Source organism: Stomoxys calcitrans, chromosome 4 (genome assembly GCF_963082655.1).
Source record: "Stomoxys calcitrans chromosome 4, idStoCalc2.1, whole genome shotgun sequence".
In the NCBI taxonomy this organism is placed as follows: Eukaryota; Metazoa; Arthropoda; class Insecta; order Diptera; family Muscidae; genus Stomoxys; species Stomoxys calcitrans.
In genome coordinates, this window is record NC_081555.1 from 171,459,172 (window position 1) to 171,483,723 (window position 24,552).

A 24,552-nucleotide genomic window follows, 5' to 3' on the forward strand; every position below is an offset into this window, starting at 1 on the left:
GAACTATAATATTACTCAATGACTTCTACAATGTTCAGCATAGCTCCAATAGCACAACAGTTCTTATTAAAAATTCTTTGTTTGCCTTAAAAGAGAAATTAGCACGCTCTTACTTGTTTTTACTTCCAACATCTGTGCCAAGTACGGTCCAAATCAGGTTTTAACCTCATATAGCTCCCATATTAACCTATTTCGAATCTTTACTTCTTAAGTCGCTAGAGGGCGCAATTATTATCCAATTTGACTGAAATTTAGCTTCCTGATCCTCTAGAGGGCGCAATTTTTATCCGATTTGACTGAAATTTTGCACGTAGTGTTTTGGTATCACTTCCAACAACTGTGTTTAGTATGACTCAAATCGGTTCATGATTTGGTATAGCTGTCATATAAACCAATCTTTGATCTTGACTTCTTGAGCCTCTAGAGGGCGCAATTCTCGTCCGATTTGACTGTCATATAAACCGATCTTTGATCTTGACTTCTTAAGCCAATAGAGCGCCCAATTCTCATCTGATTTGGCTGAAATTTCGCGAGAGGTGTTTTGTTATAACTTCCAATAACTGTGATAAGTATGGCGGAAATCGGTAGATAACCTGATATAGATGCCATATAATCCGATCTGGGATCTTGACTTCTTGAGCCTCTACAGGGGGCGCAATTCTTATCCGATTTGGAAGATACTTTGTACAACGGCTTCTCTCATGACCTACAACATAGTTGTCCAATATGGTCTGAATCGATATATAGCCTGATACAGCTCCCATATAAACCGATCTCCCGATTTTGCTCTTTGAGCCGCTACAAGGCGCAATTCTTATCCGAATGAACTGTAATATTACTCAATGACTTCTACAATGTTCAGCATTGCTCCAATAGAACAACAGTTCTTATTAAAAATTCTTTGTTTGCCCCGGCCGAACTTAGCACGCTCTTACTTGTTTTTACTTCCAACATCTGTGCCAAGTATGGTCCAAATCGGGTTTTAACCTCATATAGCTCCCATATAAACCGATTTCGAATCTTTACTTTTGAGCCGCTAGAGGGCGCAATTATTATCCAATTTGACTGAAATTTAGCTTCATTAGCCTCTGGAGGGCGCAATATTTATCCGATTTGGCTGAAATTTTGCAAATCGGACTATCAACAACTATGCCAAGAATGACATAAATCGAAACCTGATATAGTTCCCGTATAAACCGATCTCGGATCTTAACTTCTTGAGCCGCTAAAGGTCGCAATTATCAACCGATTGGGCTGAAGCATGAAGTGGCTTATTTTGACTTTCAACAACTGTGCCAAGTATGGTCTTAATCGTTTCGCAACCTGATATAACTCCCATATAAACTGAATTCAGATCTTGACTTCTTGAGCCACTAGATGGCGCATTAATTATTAATCAATCTGGCTGAAATTTTGAATAAAATGGTTGGTTTTTGCTTCCAACAACTGTACCATGTATGGTCTTAATCGGTTCACAACCTGATATATTCGGTTGCCCAAAAAGTAATTGCGGATTTTTTAAAAGTAAGTAAATGCATTTTTAATAGAACTTAGAATTAACTTTAATCAAATATACTTTTTTTACACTTTTTTTCTAAAGCAAGCTAAAAGTAACAGCTGATAACTGACAGAAGAAAGAATGCAATCACAGAGTCACAAGCTGTGAAAAAATTTGTCAACGCCGACTATATGAAAAATCCGCAATTACTTTTTGGGCAACCCAATAGTTCCCATATAAACCGATCTTCCGATGTTATTTCTTGAGCGAATATTGGGTGCAATTCTTATCCGATTTTACCGAAATTTTGCCCAATGAATTCTACTTTGGTCTCCAACAGCCATACCAAGTATGATCCCAATCAGTTCATAACTTGGTATAGCTCAAATAGCATAGCAATTCTTATCCATTATCCTTTGTTTCCTTTAAAGAGATATTGACCAAAGAAATTGACAAATACGATCCATGGTGAAGGGTATACAAGGTTCAGTTCGGCCGAACTTATCACATTTTTACTTGTTTTTTTATAACTTTATGCATACTAGAGATTTTAATCTCCCATATAATAAAACATATCAGTCGATCAGTCTAATACTAAACCTTAGCAGCTGCATTTGTTTATTTGTTATTGTTTTTGTATTCAATGATAGCATTGAAACCGGTTGCTGTTTACCTTTATCTAAGCGTGTGCTGCTTTGGAACGTTTGAAGCCATGCTGATTATTGCAATAATTTTCTAAAGAATTCACTAACGATACATGATCTGCTTTTGTTTACAGTTCGAATGCTGTGGGGTATCTTCATATGAGGATTGGTATGACATCAAATCATGGAGTGGCAAACGTTGGGTACCCGAGTCTTGTTGCAGGCCGATGTATGAGAATAGAGGCATTATGGTGGAAGGTTCGGGCGATAATGTGCTCAGAGTTGATTGTGGCAGGTAAGGGGGGGAAAATCACGAAAAATGTTTTATTTGGTTAATGCTTCTCTTTTAGATCTGAAAATCCCACTTTATGGTGGGATAAGGGCTGTGTTCACTCTCTGCAAAGCTGGCTTACCGATAAACTTGATGTCATTGGCGTTGTCGGTTTGGGCATTGCCTTTGCCCAACTCTTTGGTCTCATAACATCCATGCTGCTATTTTGTTCGGTGAAACATAAAAAGGATTCGGACACCTATAAATCATATTCACCCTCAATTGATCCTCAGACACGACCGAGTAGTTGGGAAGATTGAACTAAATTTTAGTTCAATGATAAACTAAATGGAAAGCAGCAAATTCCCTTAAAAGCTCGAAGGCAAAGCTATGCATTTGACCCAAACGATTACTCAAAAAGCAAAAACAACTACAATTTCTGGTAACTGTGCCTTTTTCCAAAAAAGACATTTGCAATAATTATACAAAAAGAAAAAAACAAATATGTGCCAAAAACCCCAAAACCAAACAAACAAACTAAAAATAACAAGAAAACATTAACTAAACGATATCTATATTATAATTATTAAATATAAAAACCCATGAAATAAAACAAAATATCATTAATTGTAAGTTAGAAATCACATTAAATAAATTCTAGTTTATAAGAATTATTTATCATAAATACCAAAGTCATAATTCTTTATTTATTTTTTTGTTTTGTGAAATTTTATTGCTATTTAAGTAGTTTCATAATTTGTAGTAATTTAGTTTACAAAAAAAAAATACATTTTAGTTTAAAACAGAAAAACAAAAAAACAAAACCCTTATAAACATAAATTATTCTATTATATACAATATTATTTATAATCTCATATCTCCACTTCATATTCATATGATATTCAATGTTTCGTTTTGTGTTTTAATAGGAACCTTAAAAAAAACCAAAATTGCATTTTCATGTTAAATCTCTACAAAACTTAATGAAGTCTACACCTTAAACTCTCATTATGATATTTAAAACAGATGATATTAAACGACCCTATGCTATGCAAGTTGTTTTGTGGAAAATATTTGTCTAAAAAAAAGAAAAATACTGCCTGTTAGTGCTAAGAAAATGTGATGAAAAACATTCCTCAAACGATAATAAAGAAACAAAAAACTACGAAAGAAAATGTGTAAATCCTTTCAAACATGTCATATGCCAAATATATTTGGGGATGGATGGTAAATTGCCTTATCAACCAATCACACACGAAAAACAAAGAAGGCTACAAGAAAAAACAAGTAAGAGCGTGCTAAGTTCGGCCGGGCCGTATCTTATATACCCTCCACCATGGATCGCATTTGTCGAGTTCTATGCGCGATATCTCTTTTTAGGCAAACAAAGAACATTGAATAAGAACTGTTATGCTATTGGAGCTATTGGGTTGCCCAAAAAGTAATTGCGGATTAAGTTATAGTTCGATTCGGACCACAAATGAATGCTGAAATTGTAGAAGTCATTCTGCGATATTTGAGTTCATTCGGATAAGAATTGGGCCTTGCAGGGGCTCAAGAAGCTAAATCGGGAGATCGGTTTATATGTGAGATGTATCAAGCTATTGATCGATTCAGACCATATTAGAAAGATATGTTGAAGGTCACGAGAGAAGCCGTGGTACAAAATTTCAGCCAAATCGAACCGATTTGAATCATGCTTAGCGCAGTTGTTGAAAATGATACCAAAAAACTATCTGCAAAATCTCAGTTAAATTGGACGAGAATTGCGCCCCCTAGGGGCTCAAGAAGTCAATACCCAAGATCGGTTTATATGGCAGCTGTATCAAAACATGGACCGATGTGAACCGTACTTAGCGCAGTTGTTGGAAGTTATACCTTAAGTTATACCTCAAGAAGTCAAGACCCAAGTCCGGTTTATATGGCAGCTATATAAAACTTTGAGATTTGATATGGTTAGAGATGAGGTGTTATCGGCTCTGGGTAGTCCGGGCGCCTCTTGGCATGACCCTAAAGTTGGTAACCTCGTTATTTTGAAAAATTGTTTGGGCTGCCAAAACTTTATTTGTGGTCCGGTTTCCAAAATTGTTTTGCTGGACAGTGCTCAAAAATCTCTACAAAAAGTCCGTTTGTCTTCAATATCCCTGCTAGTCTACAATATCTCTATTGGTTTCTGAGATATTCGGCTTTTACGTTTGCGTTTTGAGAACTCGGAGCAATTTTCCAATTTTTTTATGCCAAGCATCCTCTTTTGTAGTACATATAACATCCGAATAAGACTCTGCAGGATGACACTTGCTGATACACGTTCCTCAGTAAGAATAGGAAAGAATTTCTCCGGACCATTTAATACCAAACGATGCTTCAAACAAGGAGGCAGCTTATAATGTGATCTCTTTAATATCCTGTCATACCCATTTCAGTGAAAATGGGTCTGGCAGTTAATGGAAATAATACGAAATGGATGGTTTGTACTCCCAAGACGCCCTGTACAACCGACCAGTTAAAGAAACTGGAGGTAATTGGGAACCACAACTTTGAAATAGTCAGTAACTTTATCTACCTCGGCATCGCCATAACAGATAAAATTGGCAAACAAATGCTGCTTTGGATTAAGTAAGCTGTTTAGAAACAAGTCTTATCTCCATTAACTGCCATTCCCATTTTCACGGACTCTCTTTCGATCCTTACAAAGGCTGCAGTTACTACATCCGGTGACCGAACTATGATGTCGATGTCGTCGGCATAGGCGAGTAGCATTGTTATCTTGTGTGCCATATCTATTCACACCTGCATTTCGTATAATCTTCTCCAGCAGGATATTGAAGAGATCACACAATAGGCTGTCTCCTTGTCTGAAATCTCGTTTGGTATTACAATAAATGATTCCGAGAGATTCTTTCCTATTCTTACTGAGACATAGTATGCTGAGGTTCTAATTATCGGGTATGCGTTCTTCTAGACAGATTGTGCAGATAAGCTGATGTATACGACTTATTAGCGTATCGCCTCCGGTCTTAAGTAGTTCAGCGGTTAACCCGTCTGCTCCTGTTGCCTTGTTGTTGTTTAGTCGGATAACCGCTACTGGGACCTCATTCTGACTAGGAGGTAAACATTCTATACCTCATCATTGATTGGTTCTGCGATATCGTCTTCGCCACCAACGTAGGACACTAGCAGTTGGGTAAAATGTTCTTTCCATATCCTCAGCATGCTATCTGCGTCAGTTACCAGATTTCATTCTATGTCTCTGCAGTTGGATATGTCTGCACCAAAGCCATTGGTTCGATGTTTAATTTTTTGGTAGAATTTCCGGCATATTGAGCAGAAGTACTGCTACAAAAGCAGCAAAATTTACTACTAATATTCAGCAGACAGTGTTTGCTATTTTCAGCAAACTTTTTTCTATGAGTGTAGGCACCAACTTTCACTTAAAATTCCATTGAAAACTAAGAGCCCCAAAGTAGAAGATATAGCACCTTATAAAGCTTATAGGTAGTTTGGGGTCGCATAACATGCCTTGCCTTGGGGGATAAATATCACCATTGCCTTCCGCTAGGCTTTTGGGGTATTTGCAAGTTGTAGGCACGCTCTAATAGAGGACAGGAGGCGAGGTAGTCCTCCTTCTGTGGAGGACTAATTTAGTCATTCTGTTTGTAACACCTCAAAATATGTGTCTGAGACCCCATAAAGTATATATATTCTTGATCATGTCATTTTAAGTCAATCTAGACATGACCGTTCGTCTGACCGTCCGTCTGTCTGTCGAAAGCACGCTAACTTTCGAAGGAGTAAACGTAGCCGCTTGAAATGTTGCACAAATACTTTTTAATAGTGTAGGTCGGTTGGGATTGTAAATGGGTCAAATCGGTCCATGTTTCGATATAGCTGCCATATAGAGGGCGCAATTCCTATCCGATTTGACTGAAATTTTGCACGTGGTGTTTTGGTATTACTTCCAACAACTGCGCTAAGTATGGTACAAATCGGTCCATAACTTGATATAGCTGCCATATAAACCGATATTGGATCTTGACTTCTTGAGCCTCTAGAGGGCTCAATTCTCATCCGATTTTACTGAAATTTTGCAAGTGGTGTTTTGGTATCACTTTCAAAAAAAAAAAAAAACCGCGAAGCATGGTTTGAATCGATCAATGTCTTGATATAGCTGCCATATATACCGATCTTGGGTCTTGACTTCTTGAGCGTCTAGAGGGCGCAATTATCATCCGATTTGACTGAAATGTTGGCCGTGGTATTTTGGTATCATTTCTAACAACTGCGCTAAGTATGGTTCAAATCGGTCCATAACCTGATATAGCTGCCATATAAACCAATCTTGGGCCTTGACTTCTTGAGCCTCTAGAGGGCGCACTTCTCATCCGATTTGACTGAAATGTTGGCCGTGGTATTTTGGTATCATTTCCAACAACTGCGCTAAGTATGGTTCAAATCGGTCCATAACCTGATAGTTGTCATATAAACCGATCTTGGGTCTTGACTTCTTGAGCCTCTAGAGGGCGCAATTCCTTTCCGATTTAACTGAAATTTTGCATGAGCTATTTTGTTATGAATTCCAATAACTGTGTCTAGTATGGCGTAAAACGGTATAGAACCTGACATAGCTGCCATATAAACCGATCTGTGATCTTGACTTCTTGAGCCTCTAGAGGGCGCAATTCTTATCCGATTTTTGTACAACGGTTTCTCTCGTTACCTTCAACATACGTGTCTAATATGGTCTGAATCGATCAATAGCTTCATACAGCTCCCATATAAACCTATTTCCCGATTTTGCTTCTTGAGCCCCTAAAAGGCGCAATTCTTGTCCGAATGAACTGAAATATTACACATTGATATAGCTCCAAAAGCATAACAGTTGTTAATCAATATTCTTTGTTTTCTTAAAAAGAGATATCGAGCATAGAACTCGAAAAATGCGATCCATTGTGGAGGGTATATAAGAATCGGCCCGGCCGAACTTAGCACGCTCTTACTTGTTCTTTATTTATATGGGTAGAAATGGGATGACGCTTGTAACGTCATCCCATAGGCGAGCAGTACGGAACTGTTTGAAATTCAACTGGAAGTAGAGAAGGAGGGCTACGTGGCCAGAGCCCTCAATCTGGTACCACGGAAAGTCACCAGAGCCCTCAATCCGGTACCACGGAAGTCAGGAGCCCTTGGAACTTCGGTTACAGCCCGACTAATGGTCAGGCCCCAGTTGGGAGCAACGTGGTAGCTGTGGTTTATTATCTTAAAACGCAGGAAGAGCGTTTCGATGCTCGGTGAGAAGTTGCATGTACTCTACTGGGTGCCTTGACCCATAAAACGTCAAGAGTTTGGATAGTGCTCTGGTCCAAACCAAGGGAGAACGCACTTTCAAACAATGTGAACTCGAATTGATACTCATGCTAGCTTCGGCTACTGTTGCTATGGGGCGTTGGTCGACGCATCGAATATAACCGAGTTTCAGACTCCTGCAGGATTAAGCCAACATGGCGGGTGCCTGCATAAAGGACTTCTTCACCACTGTCTTAGAATATAGATATATTCCGATATAGCCCATCTTCGAACTTATTCTGGCTATATACATACATAGAAAGATCTATGCAACGATTCATATTAATATCTCTATTTCAAAAGGCTGTAGACTAGTAGTAGGGTCGAAAAAGAATTTTGTGATGTGTTATCAACGAACGGTGTTAACAAAAATATAATAATTTATTTAGTTTAAAGAAATCTTTGAAGCTTACAAATAAAATACTATTCTCTTATATATAAAGACTTATATCTTACATTTATAGTAAAGGAAAAAAACAGTTCAAACTACAATATTAAGGGATTCGTTTTTGTTGTGTTTTGTTGGATTAAAGTCCCACCAGTTTGCCTCCAATAATATCCAATTGGGCATTTACACTTTTGTTGATGGATTTGAATATTTCTTTAGGTTTCTGTAATAAACAAAAACAATTTTATAAACAAAAGTAACAATGATAGCTTTTTAATTATGACAGCTGATGCAACCACAAAATTCAAGCAATTGGCTTTGCATGATCAATATTTGTTGCAATACTTTGGTTTAATTTTAAAATCCGGTTGGTTGTTAATTAACAAATTATTGAGAGTTTCTTACCTGTATTATGGTATTGAGGAAATTCGAAAATGCTTCATAGCCATTGACTAGACTGCGTGAAATGCCATCAAACATATCACCATTGTTGCCATATTTTTCATGTTCACTAATTGTGTCCACAATTGGTATGGGCTAAAAAAATGCAAAAAAGAAAACCACATTGTGAAATTACTGCTGGCATATGATAAATGTTGATGTATTAGAAACCTGTGTTCTATCCGCTATGGCTTTCTGACTATTGTCGTAAGCACTTAAAACTTTTGATGGCACACCTTCGGCTTCCAGATTTACAGATTCTCTTGTTTTTACAGGAGCTTGGAAAAGGGATATCTGAAAAGAAAAAAAAAATTATTCACACCTGGGGTCGATTTGATCGAATTATAATCCCAAATGATTATAAAAAGTCTTTAAAATGTTTTGGATAGCTTTATTTGTTCCAAAATCGGTACTAAAAGTGATTGGAAGTCGTAACAGAATTAATGTGCAAAATATCACCCGAACTGGATAACAAAATTCAAATGGGGAAAATCCGTTTATGTGCCCGACCGGTTAAGTGACCTACATCACCCATAAGAAGTATGTGTACATGCAACATTTAAAGAGAAAATCGTGGAATATATGCCAGCTTCGGCAAAAGAATAGATGGAGGCACAGACGGAAGGACATCGCTACATAGAATTTTATGGGGATATATAAGTGCTGCAAATGAAATGAGTAATGAGTACCCTAGAGCTGGCAAATTATCGATGGCACTATCGCTACAATCGATAAATAAGTTTGTGACTGAATGTCGATTGATATTTTTCCGATGAATACTATCGCAAAAGTTAAATTTTTTGCAAAACTAAACAAAAAACAAGTAAGAGCGTGCTAAGTTCGGCCGGGCCGAATCTTATATACCCTCCACCATAGATCGCATCTGTCGAGTTTTATGCATATCTCTTCTGTTTAGGCAAACAAAGAATAATGAATATGGACGGAGGAGGAGGAGATATATAAAGTTATAGTCCGATTCGGGGCTCAAAAAGCAAAATCGGGAGATCGGTTTATATGGGAGCTGTGTCAAGCTATAGATCGATTCAGACCATACTGCACACGTATGTTAAAGGCCATTAGAGAAGCCGTTGTACCAAATTTGTGCCAAATCGGATGAGAATTGCGCTCTCTAGAGGCTCAAGAACTCAATATCCCAGATCGGTTTATATGGCAGCTATATCAGGTATGAACCGATTTGGACCATACTTCGCACAAATGTTGGAAGTGATACCAAAACACCACGTGCAAAATTACAGCCAAATAAGATAGGAGTTGCGCCTTCTAAAAGCTCAAGAAGTCAAGACACAAGATCGGTTATAGAGCAGCTATATCAGGTTATGCACCGATTTGAACCATACTTCGCACAGTTGTTGGAAGTGATATCAAAACACTATGTGCAAAAAATTGGATGAGAATTGCGCCCTCTAGAGGCTCAAGAAGACAAGACCAAGATCGCTTTATATGGCAGGTATATCAAAACTTAGACCGATTTGGCCCATTTACAATCCCAACCGACCTATACCAGTAAGAAGTATTTGTGCAAAATTTCAACCGGCTAGCTCTACTCTTTCAAAAGTTAGCGTGCTTTCGACAGACAGACGGACGGACATGGCTAGTTCGACTTAAAATGTCACGACGATCAGGAATATAAATGCTTTATGGGGTCTTAGACGCAAATTTGAAATTTGAGGTGATAGAAACAGAATGACGAAATTAGTAAACCCCCATCCACCTGGGTGGTGGGTAAAACACCTTTCGTCAAAATCCGGTCAAAAATGCATACCTTCTGCCCCATAGCAGCTATATCGAAATATGTTCCGATTTGGACCAAATACTAACGAGTTGTTGTTCAATTGTGTATATTAAAATATTGGTCTTTTTTTTAGCTATATGTAAAAATAGACCGATCTGAACCATATACGACACGGATATCGAAAAGCCTAACATAAATCTCAGTGTCAAATTTCAGTGAAATCGAAATATAAATGCGCCTTTTATGGGGTCAAGACTTTTAATCGAGATATCGGTTTATATGGCAGCTGTATCAAAATCTGGATCGATTTGGGTCAACTTGCAGAAAAATTACGAAGAGCCTTACACAACTCACTGTTCCAAATTTCGGCGACATCGAACAAATAATGCGCCTTTTATAGGTCCAAAACCTTAAATCAAGAGATCGGTCTAAATGGCAGCTATATCCAAATCTGGACCGATCTGAGCCAAATAGAAGAAGAAAGTTGAGGGATCTTACATAACTCACTGTCCCAAATTTCAGTGAAATCGTACAATAAACGGGACTTTTATTGTCCAAAAACCTTAAATCGAAATATCGGTCTATATAGTACCTATATCCAAATCTGGATCGATTTAGGCCAAATCGCAGAAATATATCGAGGGGCTTAACTTAACTCACTGTCCCAAATTTCGGCGACATCGGACTATAAAATGGCATTTTATGGGTCCAAACCCTTACATCGAGAGAACGGTATACATGGCAGCTATATCCAAATCTGGACTGATCTAAGCCAAACAGAAGAAGAATGTCGAAGGGCCTAACACAACTCACTCTCTCAAATTTCGGCGACATCGGACAATAAATGAGCCTTTTATGGGCCCAAAATCTTAAATCGAGAGATCAGTCTAAATGGCAGCTATATCCAAATCTGAAGCGATCTAAGCCAAATTGAAGAAGAATGTCAAGGGGCTTAACTTGACTCACTGTCCCAAATTTCGGCGACATCGGACAATAAATCGGCATTTTATGGGTCCAAACCCTTACATCGAGAGAACGCTCTTCATGGCAGCTATATCCAAATCTGGACCGATCTGTGCCATATTGCAGAACTATGTCGAGGGGCTTAACTTAACTCACTGTATCAAATTTCGGCGACATCGGACAATAAATGAGCCTTTTATGGGCCCAAAATCTTAAATCAAGAGATCAGTCTAAATGCCAGCTATATCCAAATCTGAAGCGATCTCAGCCAAATTGAAGAAGAATGTCGAGGGGCTTAACTTGACTCATTGTCCCAAATTTCGGCGACATCGGACAATAAATCGGCATTTTATGGGTCCAAACCCTTACATCGAGAGAACGGTCTTCATGGCAGCTATATCCAAATCTGGACCGATCTGGGCCAAATTAAAAAAGGATGTCGAAGGGCCTAACACAACTCACTGTCCCAAATTTCTGTAAAATCGGAAAATAAATATGGCTATTATTGACCTAAGACCCTAATTCGGCGGATCAGTCTATATGGGGCTATATCAAAATCAGGGCCGATCTGGACCAAATTGAAGAAGGATACTGAAGAGCTTAATAGAACTCACTGTTTCAAATTTTGGCAAAATCAGACAATAGGTGCGCCTTTTATGAGCCTAGGACCCTAAATCGGCGGATTGGTTTGTATGACAGCTACATCCAAATTTGAACCGATCTGGACCAAATTGAAGAAGGATGTCGAGTGGTTTAACACATTTCACTGTCCCAAATTTCAGCAAAATTGGATAATAAATGTGGCTTTTATGGGCCTAAGACCCTAAATCGGCGGATCGGTCTATATGGGGGCTATATCAATATATAGTCCGATATAGCCCATCTTCGAACGTAACCTGGTTATGGATAAAAAAAGTATCTGTGCAAAATTTTAGCTCAATATCTCTATTTTTAAAGACTGTAGCGTGATTTCAACAGACAGACGGACAAGGCTGGATTGTCTTACATTTTTACGCTGATCAAGAATATATATACTTTATTGGGTCGGAAGTGGATATTTCGATGTGTTGCATACAGAATGACAAAAAGAATATACTCCCATCCTTCGGTGGTGGGTATAATTAGCAATCCAACACTGAATGTATCCTTTAGGATACATTGCGCCTATAGAGGGCGCAGCTTTCATCCAGTTAGGCTAACATTTTGTACAATTATTTCTCTCATGTCTTCCAACTGACTTTGTTAATCTTGGTGTTATTTGATCTGTGAATTGATATTGCTTCTACATAAATCGATCGCCTGATTTTTACTTCTCATTTTCGTTTGAAACATAGGTGATGGGTAATTAGCGATTGTATCGATACTATCGATATTTATTGTTGAAACTATCGAAAATATTGAATATTGCGATTATCGTTTGTTTGCCAACTCTAAGGTACTTTCCATACTAAGCATTGTGCCATAGCCATGTTGCATGGTATACAAATAAATTTCTTAACCAACAACCATTCAATTATTTAGTGGAATTGTCCAAATGCATGTTTGTCAAACTTAAACACAGAGACCAGCACACTCAGCTTGGGCAAATAAAAAAAAGCATTTCACGCTTGTGCCAAAAAATTATGACAATTGATTATTTGCCAATTGTATATTTTGTTTATAATCAACTATGACAGTAATTTGGGGGAACTGTGACTAATTTTCTACTAACGAACATTTTTAACCTTCAAACCCTGGAATACAACTCCTCTTTTTAAATGGTTGTTCCGTTAGAGATAACGAACAGTATTGCTTTAGTCAACTAAAAGATAAAGCCATTAGCCGAATAACTGTTTTTAAATAACAAACAAAACAAAACTTGAATTTTGAAAGACAAAAATAAGAAAAAGGAAAAACAATAAACAAATTGATAATTTAGTTTCAATATTAACAATAAAAAGTAGATTTCATATTCAAAAATATAAAGTTTAAAATAAAAATTAATAAACAAAAATTATCTGTTACTATTGGGTTGCCCAAAAAGTAATTGCGAATTTTTCATATAGTCGGCGTTGACAAATTTTTTCACAGCTTGTGACTCTGTAATTGCATTCTTTCTTCTGTCAGTTATCAGCTGTTGCTTTAGAAAAAAAGTGTAAAAAAAGTATATTTGATTAAAGTTCATTCTAAGCTTTTTTAAAAATGCATTTACTTTCTTTTAAAAAAATCCGCAATTACTTTTTGGGCAACCCTATACACAAGTAAAAGCGTGTTAAGCTCGGCAGGTCTGAATCTTGGCTATCCACAACCGTGGAAAAACTGTAAAATGTTGAAAATGTAACTCAGTTTGTATTTGAGTTATTTTGTTACAATCAAATCGGGTATTGATAGAGGCTTCTTTGGTCTGTCTCAAGAAGTCTATGTCTACCACGTACCAAATTTCAGCCAAAAATCGGTTTATATGGGGAAGTGATGCGATTATATAGCCTCTCCTACCCAAATAACAACCCCACCTACGCATGCTGCCGATAACATACGGGGCAATATCGACCGACCTTGGCGGAAAAACCCTAAACCTTCTGTAGTGACTCAATCCACTACAACACCAGGATGAATGGCAGCTGGTTGAACTTTTGTAGGCAGAACGGAAAAAATCGATGTGTATACCACACTAACTGGGCCCGCTCCGCTGCGCCTTCTTTTACTTTATATGGAACAAAAGTTTCCTTGGAATATTTATATTCGACAATTAAACATCTTTATGCGAATTACCAAGCAAACTTGACTAACAGTTTAATAATAATATAAGTGCCTTTATCTGAATCCCACATTATCTTTATTGGTCTACGAATTTATGTTTGGATGTAAGGTGTACTCCATTCTTAAAATACTTCATTTCAGCCCGATATTCTCATGATGTCTGATTAAGTGGGAGAGGTGGTCCCCCAGATACTTGGGCCTGAAAAATATCAGCATCGTGCTCTTCTCTCAAATACCTTTTATTTAAACCCCATTTTGCCATTGGCTTAAGAGCAGTTTAGAGGATGAGGCGTCCCCCAAACACATGGCCCCAAAATAGGTTATCAAATTCGTTTTCTAATCTCAAATACCTTTCATTTGAGCCACATATTGGCATGGTCGAAACACTTTTTTCCTTTTGGGGTGTTTGGGAAAGGGGTAATGCCCTATATATATTGTCCTACATTTGGATATCAAATTCGTATTATACTCCCAAATACCTTTATTTGAGCTCCATATTGCGATGGTCACTAAAAAATTGCTGTTTGTGGGGTATTTTAGGAAAGGGGGAGACACCCAGAAAATTGGTGCCGAAAATGGGTATCAATTCTTGCTCTACCTCCCAATTCCTTTCATTTAAGTTCCACATTGACATAGGCGGTAAATATTCCCGATTTAGGGGTGTTTTGGGGATTGGGGTGGTCCCCCAAACACTAAGCCCGGAAAATATATCACCAACGTATATCTATATATCATTTATTTGAACCCTATATTGTCATTGCCCTCAAAATTGGTTATCAAATTCGATTTCTAATCTTATTTAAATTCCTTTTTGCAAAAGTCAGCAAATATGTCCGGTTTGGGGTATTGGCCCTAAAAACTATGAATTTTTAGTTTCACTCTCTTTAAGACCCAAATTGTCTTGGTGAGCAAATATGTCCTATTTGGGGGTTGTTATGGTGGTGGGACGTCCGTTAGACAGTTGGCCCCTAATGTTGATATCAGATACGTGGTCTACTTCCACATACCTTTAATTTGAGCCCCATATTTGCATAGTCGGTAAACATGACCGGCTTGGGGGTTGTTTTGTGGGATGGGCGGCCACTCAGTGAGTTGGTCTTGAAAATATATATCGGATTCGTGTTCCAATTTGAAAACCCTCTTATTTGAGCCTCATATTGCGATAGTCAGAAAATACTTACTATTTGGATAGTGTTGTGGGGGTGGGGTGGCCCCACATAAACTTTTTCCAGAATATTGATATCAGATTCGTGCTTAACTCCCAAAGACCTTCCATTTGAGCCCCATATTGCTATGGTCGTAAATTTGTCCCCTTTGGAGATGTTTTTGGGGAGAGACGGCCCCCAAACACTTGGTCCCATATTTGGATATAAGATTCGTATTCTACATTCAAATACCTTTTATTTAAGCCCCATATTGCCATGGTCAGTAAATAAGTCCTGTTTGGGGGTGTTTTGGGAAAGGGGTGGACCCCAAGAAACGTGGTCCCACATTTGGATATCAGATTCGTATTCGACTCGCAAATACCTTTCATTTGAGTCCCATATTGCCATGGTTGGGAAATATGTCCGATTTAGGGGTGTTTTGGGGCTTGGGGTGGTCCCCTAGCACTTGGGCCGACAATTAGATATCAGATACGTTTACTTATCCTAAATACCTTTCATTTGAGTCCCATATTGTCGTGGTTGGTCTAAATATATATAAAAATATATATTTGGCAGGTTTTAGGGTGGGGCTGTCCCCATAGGTACCCCATACGAAATTTGGATACCAAATTTTTATTTTTAGGGTACTATATGAGAGCACACAAAATTTCGCTTAAATCGCGCCACCCATCTCCGAGATCTGGCGTTTCTGAAAATTAGGGAAAGGGGGAGGGTCCGCCCCCCTTCAGATATCAAAAAATGTAGCACCCTATTTTCACCACGGGGTCATTATGCACCATCGGTGAAAATTTCGAGAAAATCGGTTCAGCCGTTTCTGAGTCTATAAGGAACACACAAACAAACAAACACAAATTGATTTTTATATATAAGATATCAGCAGTCGGCGCACACTTTCCGCAAAGGCGGAAGTGTGCCTTGGATCAAGCGATTCGCTATACAAATGTTTATTTACACAAGGCGGGATAGAGTCTTGAAACTGGCAGCTTAAGTATTATCCTAAGATACAGATGTATAGTGGAAAAGAAAGCTGAAGCGAAAGTGGAGTTGGTTACTTAATATCAAGAAACATCGCAAAACCCCTAGGGAATGGAAACCGATATCTTAATCGAGAGATCGGTCTATATAGCAGCTATATCCAAATCTGGACCGATCTGTGCCATATTGCAGAACTATGTCGAAGGGGCTAACACAACTCACTGTCCCAAATTTCGGCGACATCGGACAATAAATGCGCCATTTGTGGACCCTAAAGCTATAACCGAGAGATTGATCTGCATGGCAGCTATATCCAAATCTGGACCAATCTGGACCAAATTGAAGAAGCATGTCGAAGGACCTCACACAACTCACTGTCCCAGATTTCGGCTACATCAGATAATAAATGCGCCTTTTATGGGCCCAAACCTTAAATCGAGAGATCGGTCTATGTGGCAGCTATATCCAAAGCTGAACCGATCTGTGCCTATTGTGGAACTATGTCGAGGGGCTAAATTTGACACAATGTCCCAAATTTTGGCAAAATTGGATAATATAGGTGGCTTTTATGAGCCTAAGATCCTAAATCGGCGAATCGCCGATTTATACCCGATTTATGCCATTTATACCCACCACCGAAGGATGGTGGGTATAAATGGTGGGTATAACTGAATGTATCCTTTAATGGTGGGTATAACTGAATGTATCCTTTAAGATCCATTGCACCTATAGAGGGCGCAGCTTTCATCCGATTAGGCTAACATTTTGTACAATTATTTCTCTCATGACTTCCAACTGACTTTATTAATTGGGAATGGAAACCGATATCTGATCGTATAATAATTGCACGGGTTTATAATACAACACTTAGCAAATGTATTATCTTAATACAATACTATGCGCCGAGAGAGAATGTCAGCGATGAAACAAAAGATGATTTCAATGAGGAAGCGACTGCTACTATGCTAACGGGAGATTGAAAGGCTCAACTTGGGAATGTAAAAAATGGAATAACTCATACAATGGGACCTCATGGCATAGGAACAAAAACAGAAATGGAGAACGATTCATAGAACTATGTGAAACATCTGACTTGGTTATTGGTGGTTCAATATTTCCTCGCAAGTACATTTATAAATATTGGGTTGCCTAAAAAGTAATTGGGGATTTTTTAAAAGAAAGTAAATGCATTTTTAATAAAACTTAGAATGAACTTTCATCAAATATGTAATTGCCATTTTGTTCGATAACCTTTTGCCATCTTCCTGGCAAATTTAGTATTCCAAGCTCATAGAACTTCTGGCCTTTATCTGCAAAGTTTATCCCAAAGTTTTACCATTTAAGGAGTTCTGCAAAGATCGAAAAAAATAGTAGTCTGATGGTGCAAGGTCAGGGCTATATGGTGGATGCATCAAAAGTTCCCAGCCAAGCTCACTCAGTTTTTGGCGAGTGACCAAAGATGTTGTCCTGGTGGAATATGACACCTTTACGATTGACCAATTCTGGTCGCTTCTCCTTGATGGCTGTATTCAATTTGTCCAATTGTTGACAGTAAACATCCGAATTAATCGTTTGGTTCCTTGGAAGCAGCTCAAAATATACCACACCCTTCCAATCCCACCAAACAGACAGCATAACCTTCTTTTGGTGGATATCAGCCTTTGAAATGGTTTGAACTGGTTTACCATGCTTAGACCATGATCGTTTTCGACTAACGTTGTTGTAAACAATCCATTTTTCATCTCCAGTTATGATTCGTTTTAAAAACGGATCAAATTCATTGCGTTTAAGGTGCATATCACAAGCGTTGATTCGGTTTGTTAAATGAATTTCTTTCAATACATGTGGTACCCAAATATCAAGCTTTTTCACCAGTCCAAGACTTTTTATGTGATAACGAACGGTTGATTTTGGTATATTAAACTTCTCTCCCATCTCACGCTCAGTTACATGACGATCCAATTCGATTAATGCTTTGATTTGGTCATCATCAACTTCATTTGGCCGACCTGAACGTGGCTCATCTTTAAGTGAAAAATCTCCAGAACGGAATTTGCGAAACCAATTTTGCCACTGTCTTCCTTTTAAGGCTTTATCACCATACACATCTCGTAACTTTTTAGCAACCTGCTCCGTGCTTTGCTTTTTCCTTTACGGAAATAATAAAGTAAAATATGACGAAAATGCTCCATTGTGGGCTCCATATTAAAATTGACGCCAAAAAAAAAAACAAATGTAAACAAAATTTCGCGCACTTTTTTCTAAAGCAAGCTAAAAGTAACAGCTGATAACTGACAGAAGAAAGAATGCAATTACAGAGTCACAAGCCGTTGAAAAAATTTGTCAACGCCGACTATATTACTACTATATTACCGACAATTACTTTTTGGGCAACCCAATAATTATTTGTTCGCAATTTTGGTCGCGACATATTTTGTAGTTTGTCTCCAAACAACAAGAAGTCACACGAAGCTAAAGTAGGCGAATACAGTGGTTCTGGACCGATATTGATGGTATTTTTGGCGAAGAACTCACGAAGAATCAATGCGGTATGCTACGGTGCGTTATCACATTATTATTATTTATTTATTATTATTATCATATAAAAATATTATAGCAAAAACCAAGAGTTTTAAAAATTGCCAAATGCACTTTTAGTACTTCAGAAATGCAAGCTTAAACTAAACACTCATGATTACACTGATGTGACATTTAACACAGAAGTCACTGATATTCATACCAACGTAGAAAAAATGTGACTAAAAGGATTTCGCTCGATATTTAAATTAAAAGTCTTAACATTTTTTGCCCCCAGTGGTACAGAAAGTTTTACCGATGTAGCTATATCTTAAAAAAAATAAACCGATATGAACCATATACGACACGGATGTCGAAAAGTCACTGTGTAAAATTTCATCGAAATCGGATTATAAGTGCGCCTTTTATGGGGCCAAGTCTTTAAATCGAGATATTGGTCTATATGACAGCTATATCTTAATCTGAAGCGATTTGGGCCAAGTTTCAGAAAAACGTCGAAGACCCTAACACAACTCACTGTCCCAAATTGTGCAAAATCGGACAATAAATGTGCGTTTTATGGGCCTAAGACCCTAAATTGACAGATCGGTCTATATGGCAGCTATATCCAAAACTGGAGCGATCTGAAAGATATCGAAGGGCCTAACACAACTCACTGTACCAAATTTCGGCAAAATCGGATAATAAATGTGACTTTTATGGGCCTAAGACCTTAAATCGGCGAATCGGTCTATATGGGGGCTATATCAAGATATAGTCCGGTATATCCCATCTTCGAACTTAAGCTGCTTATAGACAAAGAAGGAATCTGTGCAAAGTTTCAGCTCAATATCTCTATTTTTAAAGACTGTACCGTGATTTCAACAGACAGACGGACGGACGGTCAGACGGACATGGCTAGATCGTCTTAGATTTTTACGACGATCGAGAAAATATATACTTTATAGGGTCGGAAATGGATATTTTGATGTGTTGCAAACGGAATGACAAAATGAATGTACCCCCATTCATCGATGGTGGGTAAAAAAATGCACTTGCTCTAGAAGTAAAAAAATCCTTCCCGCCAAATTTCGAGAGAATCAGTTAAAAAAATTATCGTTTTATTGCAATATTTCTCAAAATCGGACGAACATATATATGGGAGCTATATCTAAATCTGAACGCATTTCGAGTAAATTTCTCATATATTGTGGTAGTTGTCGAGGAATGTGTTGTACAAAATTTTAGCAAGATTAGTCAATAAATGCGCTTGCTGTGACTCTAGAAGTAAAAATTGGGCTATATACATATATGGCAGCTGTATATAAATCTGAACCGATTCATCTGTAATGTAAAAAGATATAAGAAAATTCCTCCTGCCAAATTACGAGAGAATCGGTTAACAAATCAGCTCTTTATTGCAATATTTCTCAAACTCGGATGAACATATATATGGGAGCTCAATCTGAACCAATTTTTCCAATTTCAATAGGCTTCGTCTCTAGGCCGAAAAATATGCCTGTACCAAATTTGAAGGTAATTGGATGAAAACTGCGACCTGTAGTTTGTACACAAATTAACATGGTCAGACGGACAGACAGACGGACAAAGCTACATCGAATCAGAAAGTGATTCTGAGTCGATCGGTATACTTATCAATGGGTCTATCTCTCTTCCTTATGGTGTTACAAACAAATGCACTTAGTTATAATACCCTGTACCACAGTAGTGGTGTAGAGTGTAATTAAAAGTCGAAGGGATTTTTGAGCACTATCCAACAAAAATTTTGTATATCGAACTACAAATGAAGATTTGGCAGCCCCAACAAATTTTCGATATTTCGAGGTGACCAAGGGGGCCTGTCAAACGCCCGCACAGCTAAAGCCTTGAAAGTTTGCACACGATCTCGCTCAGCGCTAACCATACCGACTGAATTTCGAAGATATATCTCTACCCGTTCTCACACGGCACATTTTTGTAGTTTTTTCCAATTTTTCCCTCTATGCGTCATCTGTTCATCCCTCCAGCCAATTCGTTATAGCATAAAACTAGAATAGGCTACACGTATACCACCTAAGTGGCGCAGTTTCTTGTACCAAATGTAAACACCATACATTGGAACAACAAAAAAAAGCACTCAAAATTATTTTTATCATACTTACCCTAAATCCGGACTTGGAATTATCTTCACCCTGAGAATGTATATCAAAGTCAGGTGATGGATTTGAGTTTTCCGCTTGAACTTCAACATTGTAGCTTGCAGAAAGTTCGACATCATCACCATTCGATTCTGCTGCAAAAGAGCGACCCTCTGATTCTGCTGTTTCCTCGATGACGTCAACATTAGTAGATTCCGCTACCTGTTGATCATTTGCATTTTTCTCTTGCATATTTGAGGTAGTCTTTAAGACCAGAGGAATGTGAGATGATTCAGCAAATTGCATATCAATATCGGCCATTGGAATATCCCTCACAATCTCATCCAGGGGCATGGCCCTAGCGAATGTAAACACCACGAACACTAATACACATACAGCCATTGATGGCCGTTTATGACAAATTTTATTTTGCATTGCCTCAATCGTTAAAGTTAATAAAAACAAAGAAATAAACCGTTCCGTTTTGCCACTACCACACTTTACAATACCCAAATTTCAACTAACTGCACGTTTGCGGTTTTAATCACCAATATGGTATATTTTTTCTTTAGGGAGGCCAAAGGCCTGAACGGCGGCGTATCAGCGTATAATTTGTAACAAAAGCCTCTGCCATGATTGCACACATTTTTATACTGAAAAAAAACCTCCATACAAAAGCTTGGCCGATTTGCAGCCAAGGTACAGAGCAAGACCGCACTTGTTGTTGTTGTTTTATACACCTGCTATGGCCAAGATTTTTTGTTTGCTTGACCACTTTACATCATTGTCCATGACCATCCCCACATACACACAGAGCCGAGTGCTAGCCATCCATCCATCCAGCCAGCCAGTTAAAAATATTTCATGCATCCCTCTTCTTCAAATGGGAGTAAAAACCTCCTCAAATGTCAACTTCTTTCGCAATCAACGAGGAAGAAATGGGCGACACAAATCCAGTCTTAAAGAAATGTGCCATTGCACCTTTAATAATTGAGTTTGGGTGGACAATGGAAATGCAACGCTTGGTCATTGGCCTGTGGCAAATCCAAGGCAGAAGTGTTGCATGATTTACTTTCAATCGCCTTACCCCATACTCTAATAAACCTGAATTTGTGTATGGCCTATTACATTTTTTTCTTTTCTGATTTCGACAACCAAAAATTGTTATAAACTAAGTTTGTTTTCTTTTTTTACACAAGTCTTCTATATGTTTGCCATGTGTTTGGCAAATATTTTAAGTATAAATTGTGTAATAATCTTGTTTTTATCCAGTGCTCACTGGCAGAGATGCTGCTTTTTGCTTTAGATATGAGTGCGCATGCGTACCTGTGCCCCACTGACTGATTAACTTACTAACTGAGTAATGAGAGTAAACAGGTATATTTTTACGAAAGCTTTCTGAAGCTTTAATGGCATGTCTTATTTATAGCCATTGGCCATGTATGATGTTTCAAGAAAACATGTAAGAGTTGTTAATTTGTAAATATGTAAACATAAGATATGATGCTACACAATTTTGGAGTAATTTACAGCATATTTTAAGGCGTTGAAGAATAAAGTAAAAAAAATTCAAATTTTAATTATGTATAGTTATAATCAAAATTTTATTCACAATAAAAATAACTTAAATAACTTAAAAAATAAAATAAAATAATATTGAAAAAGCGCAAACGGGCAATAAAATAAAACAACATAAAATAAAATAAAACAATAAAATTTAAATAAAGTAAAATAAAATAAAACAAGTAAAAAGGCGTTAAGTTCGGCCGGGCCGAACTTTGGATACCCATCACCTCGGGTATATATGTAAACCACCTTTCGTCATAATCCGGTGAAAAACGCATAATGTATGTCCCCATAGCAGCTATATGAAAATTTTATCCGATTTGGACCAAATTAGACACGGACATTGAGTGGCCTAATAAATACAAGTCATTGTTCAAAATATTGGTCTTTTTGGTAGCCACATCCAAATATAGACCTATCTGAACTATCTACGAAACGGATGTCGAAAAGCCTAACATAAGTCACTATGTCAAATATCAGCGAAATCAGATTATAAATGTGCCTTTCATAGAGCCAAGACTTTAAATCCAAATCTGAACCGATCTGGGCCAAATTGAAGAAGGGTGTCGAAGGGCGTTACACAACTGTCCCAAATTTCGGCGAAATTAGACAATTAATTCGCCTTTTATGGGTCCAAAACCTTAAATCGAGAGATCGGTCTATATGGCAGCTATATGTAAATTTAGACCGATCTAGGCCATATTCGTGAAGCATATCGATGGGCCTAACACAACTCACTGTCCCAAATTTCGGCAAAATCGGACAATAAATGCGCCTTTTATGGGCCCAAAACCTTAAATCGAGAGATCGGTCTATATGGGAGCTATATCCAAATCTGGACTGATCTGGGCCAAATTGAAGAAGGATGTCTGAGGGCCTAACACAACTCACTGTCCCAAATTTCGACGACATCGGACAATAAGTGCGCCTTTTATGGGCCTTAGACCTTCAACAAGAGAACGGTCTATATAGCAGCTATATCCAAATCTAGACCGATTTGGGCCAAATTGAAGAACGATGTCGAAGAGCCTAACACAACTCACTGTCCCAAATTTCGACGACATCGGACAATAAGTGCGCCTTTTATGTGTCCAAGACCTTAAATCGAGAGACCGGTCTGTATGGCAGCTATATCCAAATCTGGACCGATCTAGCCCATATTGCAGAAAGATGTCAAGGGACCTAACTTAACTCACTGTCCTAAATTTTGGCGACATCGGACAATAAATGCGCTTTTAATAAGCCCAAAAATCGAGAGATTGATCTATATGGCAGCTATATCCAAATCTGAACCGATTGGAGCCAAATTGAAGAAAGATGTCAACTGGCCTAACAAAACTCACTATCCCAAATTTCGGATGATAAACGTGTCTTTTATGGGCCCAAGACCTTCATCAAAAGAACGGTCTATATGGCAGAAGAGTGTCGACTGGCCTAACACAACTCACGGTTCCAAATTTCAGCAAAGTCGAGAAATAAATGAGGGTTTTATGGGTCTAAGACCCTAAATCGACGGACCGGTCTATATGAGGGCTATATCAAGATATAGTCCGATATAGCTCATCTTCGAACTTAACGTGCTTATGCACAAAACAAGAATCTGTGCAAAGTTTCAGCTCAATATCTCTATTTGTAAAGACTGTAGCGTGATTTCAACAGAATTGCACAGAATTCCTTATGTTATATTTTGAGCCCTTGGTAATATTTACACCCTACACCACTACTGTGGTACAGGATATTATAGCTTGGTGCATTTGTTTGTAACACCCAAAAGGAAGAAAGATAGACCCATTGATAAGTGTACCGATCGACTCAGAATCACTTTCTGATTCAATGTAGCTTTGTCCATCTGTCTGTCCGTCTGTCCATGTTAATTTGTGTACAAACTACAAGTCGCAATTTCATCCGATCGTCTTCAAATTTGGTATGGGCATGTTTCTCGGCCTAGAGACGAAGCCTAATGAAATTAGAAAAAAATCGGTTCAGATTTGGATATAGCTTCCATATATATGTTCGTCCCATTTGCAGTAATAATTTAATAAAATGGTCATTTGTTAACCGATTCTCTCGAAATTTGGTAGGAATGATTTTCTTATGACTCTCGATATTACTGGTAAATTTCTTAGAAATCGGTTCAGATTTGGATATAG

General features: G+C 38.0%; 2 protein-coding genes across 2 annotated transcripts in view; one reads left to right on the plus strand and one right to left on the minus strand.

Moving 5' to 3' along the window:
* The window catches only part of LOC106085558 (tetraspanin-9), a 30,879-nt gene extending 27,273 nt beyond the window's left edge, over positions 1-3,606 (plus strand). Inside the window, exons 5-6 of the mRNA XM_013249868.2 lie at positions 2,277-2,437; positions 2,493-3,606. Of these exons, the coding sequence (XP_013105322.1) occupies positions 2,277-2,437; positions 2,493-2,733 (402 nt within the window). The 3' untranslated portion in view covers positions 2,734-3,606. The remainder of the gene's footprint in view (positions 1-2,276; positions 2,438-2,492) is intronic.
* A 4,677-nt stretch (positions 3,607-8,283) lies between these two features.
* Positions 8,284-21,190, minus strand: LOC106085548 (uncharacterized). Its single transcript, XM_013249851.2, has 4 exons — positions 20,861-21,190; positions 8,757-8,879; positions 8,550-8,681; positions 8,284-8,367 (listed from the first exon to the last, which is right to left on the minus strand). Exons 1-4 carry the CDS (start codon positions 21,188-21,190, stop codon positions 8,284-8,286), a joined length of 669 nt encoding a protein of 222 aa, XP_013105305.2.
* Positions 21,191-24,552: the final 3,362 nt, after the last annotated feature.

Bases quoted from the DNA above. Each gene is read 5' to 3' on its own strand.
- LOC106085548 (XM_013249851.2), bottom strand. From the start codon at position 21,190: ATGCCCCTGGATGAGATTGTGAGGGATATTCCAATGGCCGATATTGAT. The intron at 8,880-20,860 runs GTAAGTATGATA...TTTTCTTTTCAG, and splicing joins ATTCCAAGTCCGGATTTAGG to ATATCCCTTTTCCAAGCTCC. The intron at 8,368-8,549 runs GTAAGAAACTCT...TGTTTATTACAG, and splicing joins TCCTCAATACCATAATACAG to AAACCTAAAGAAATATTCAA.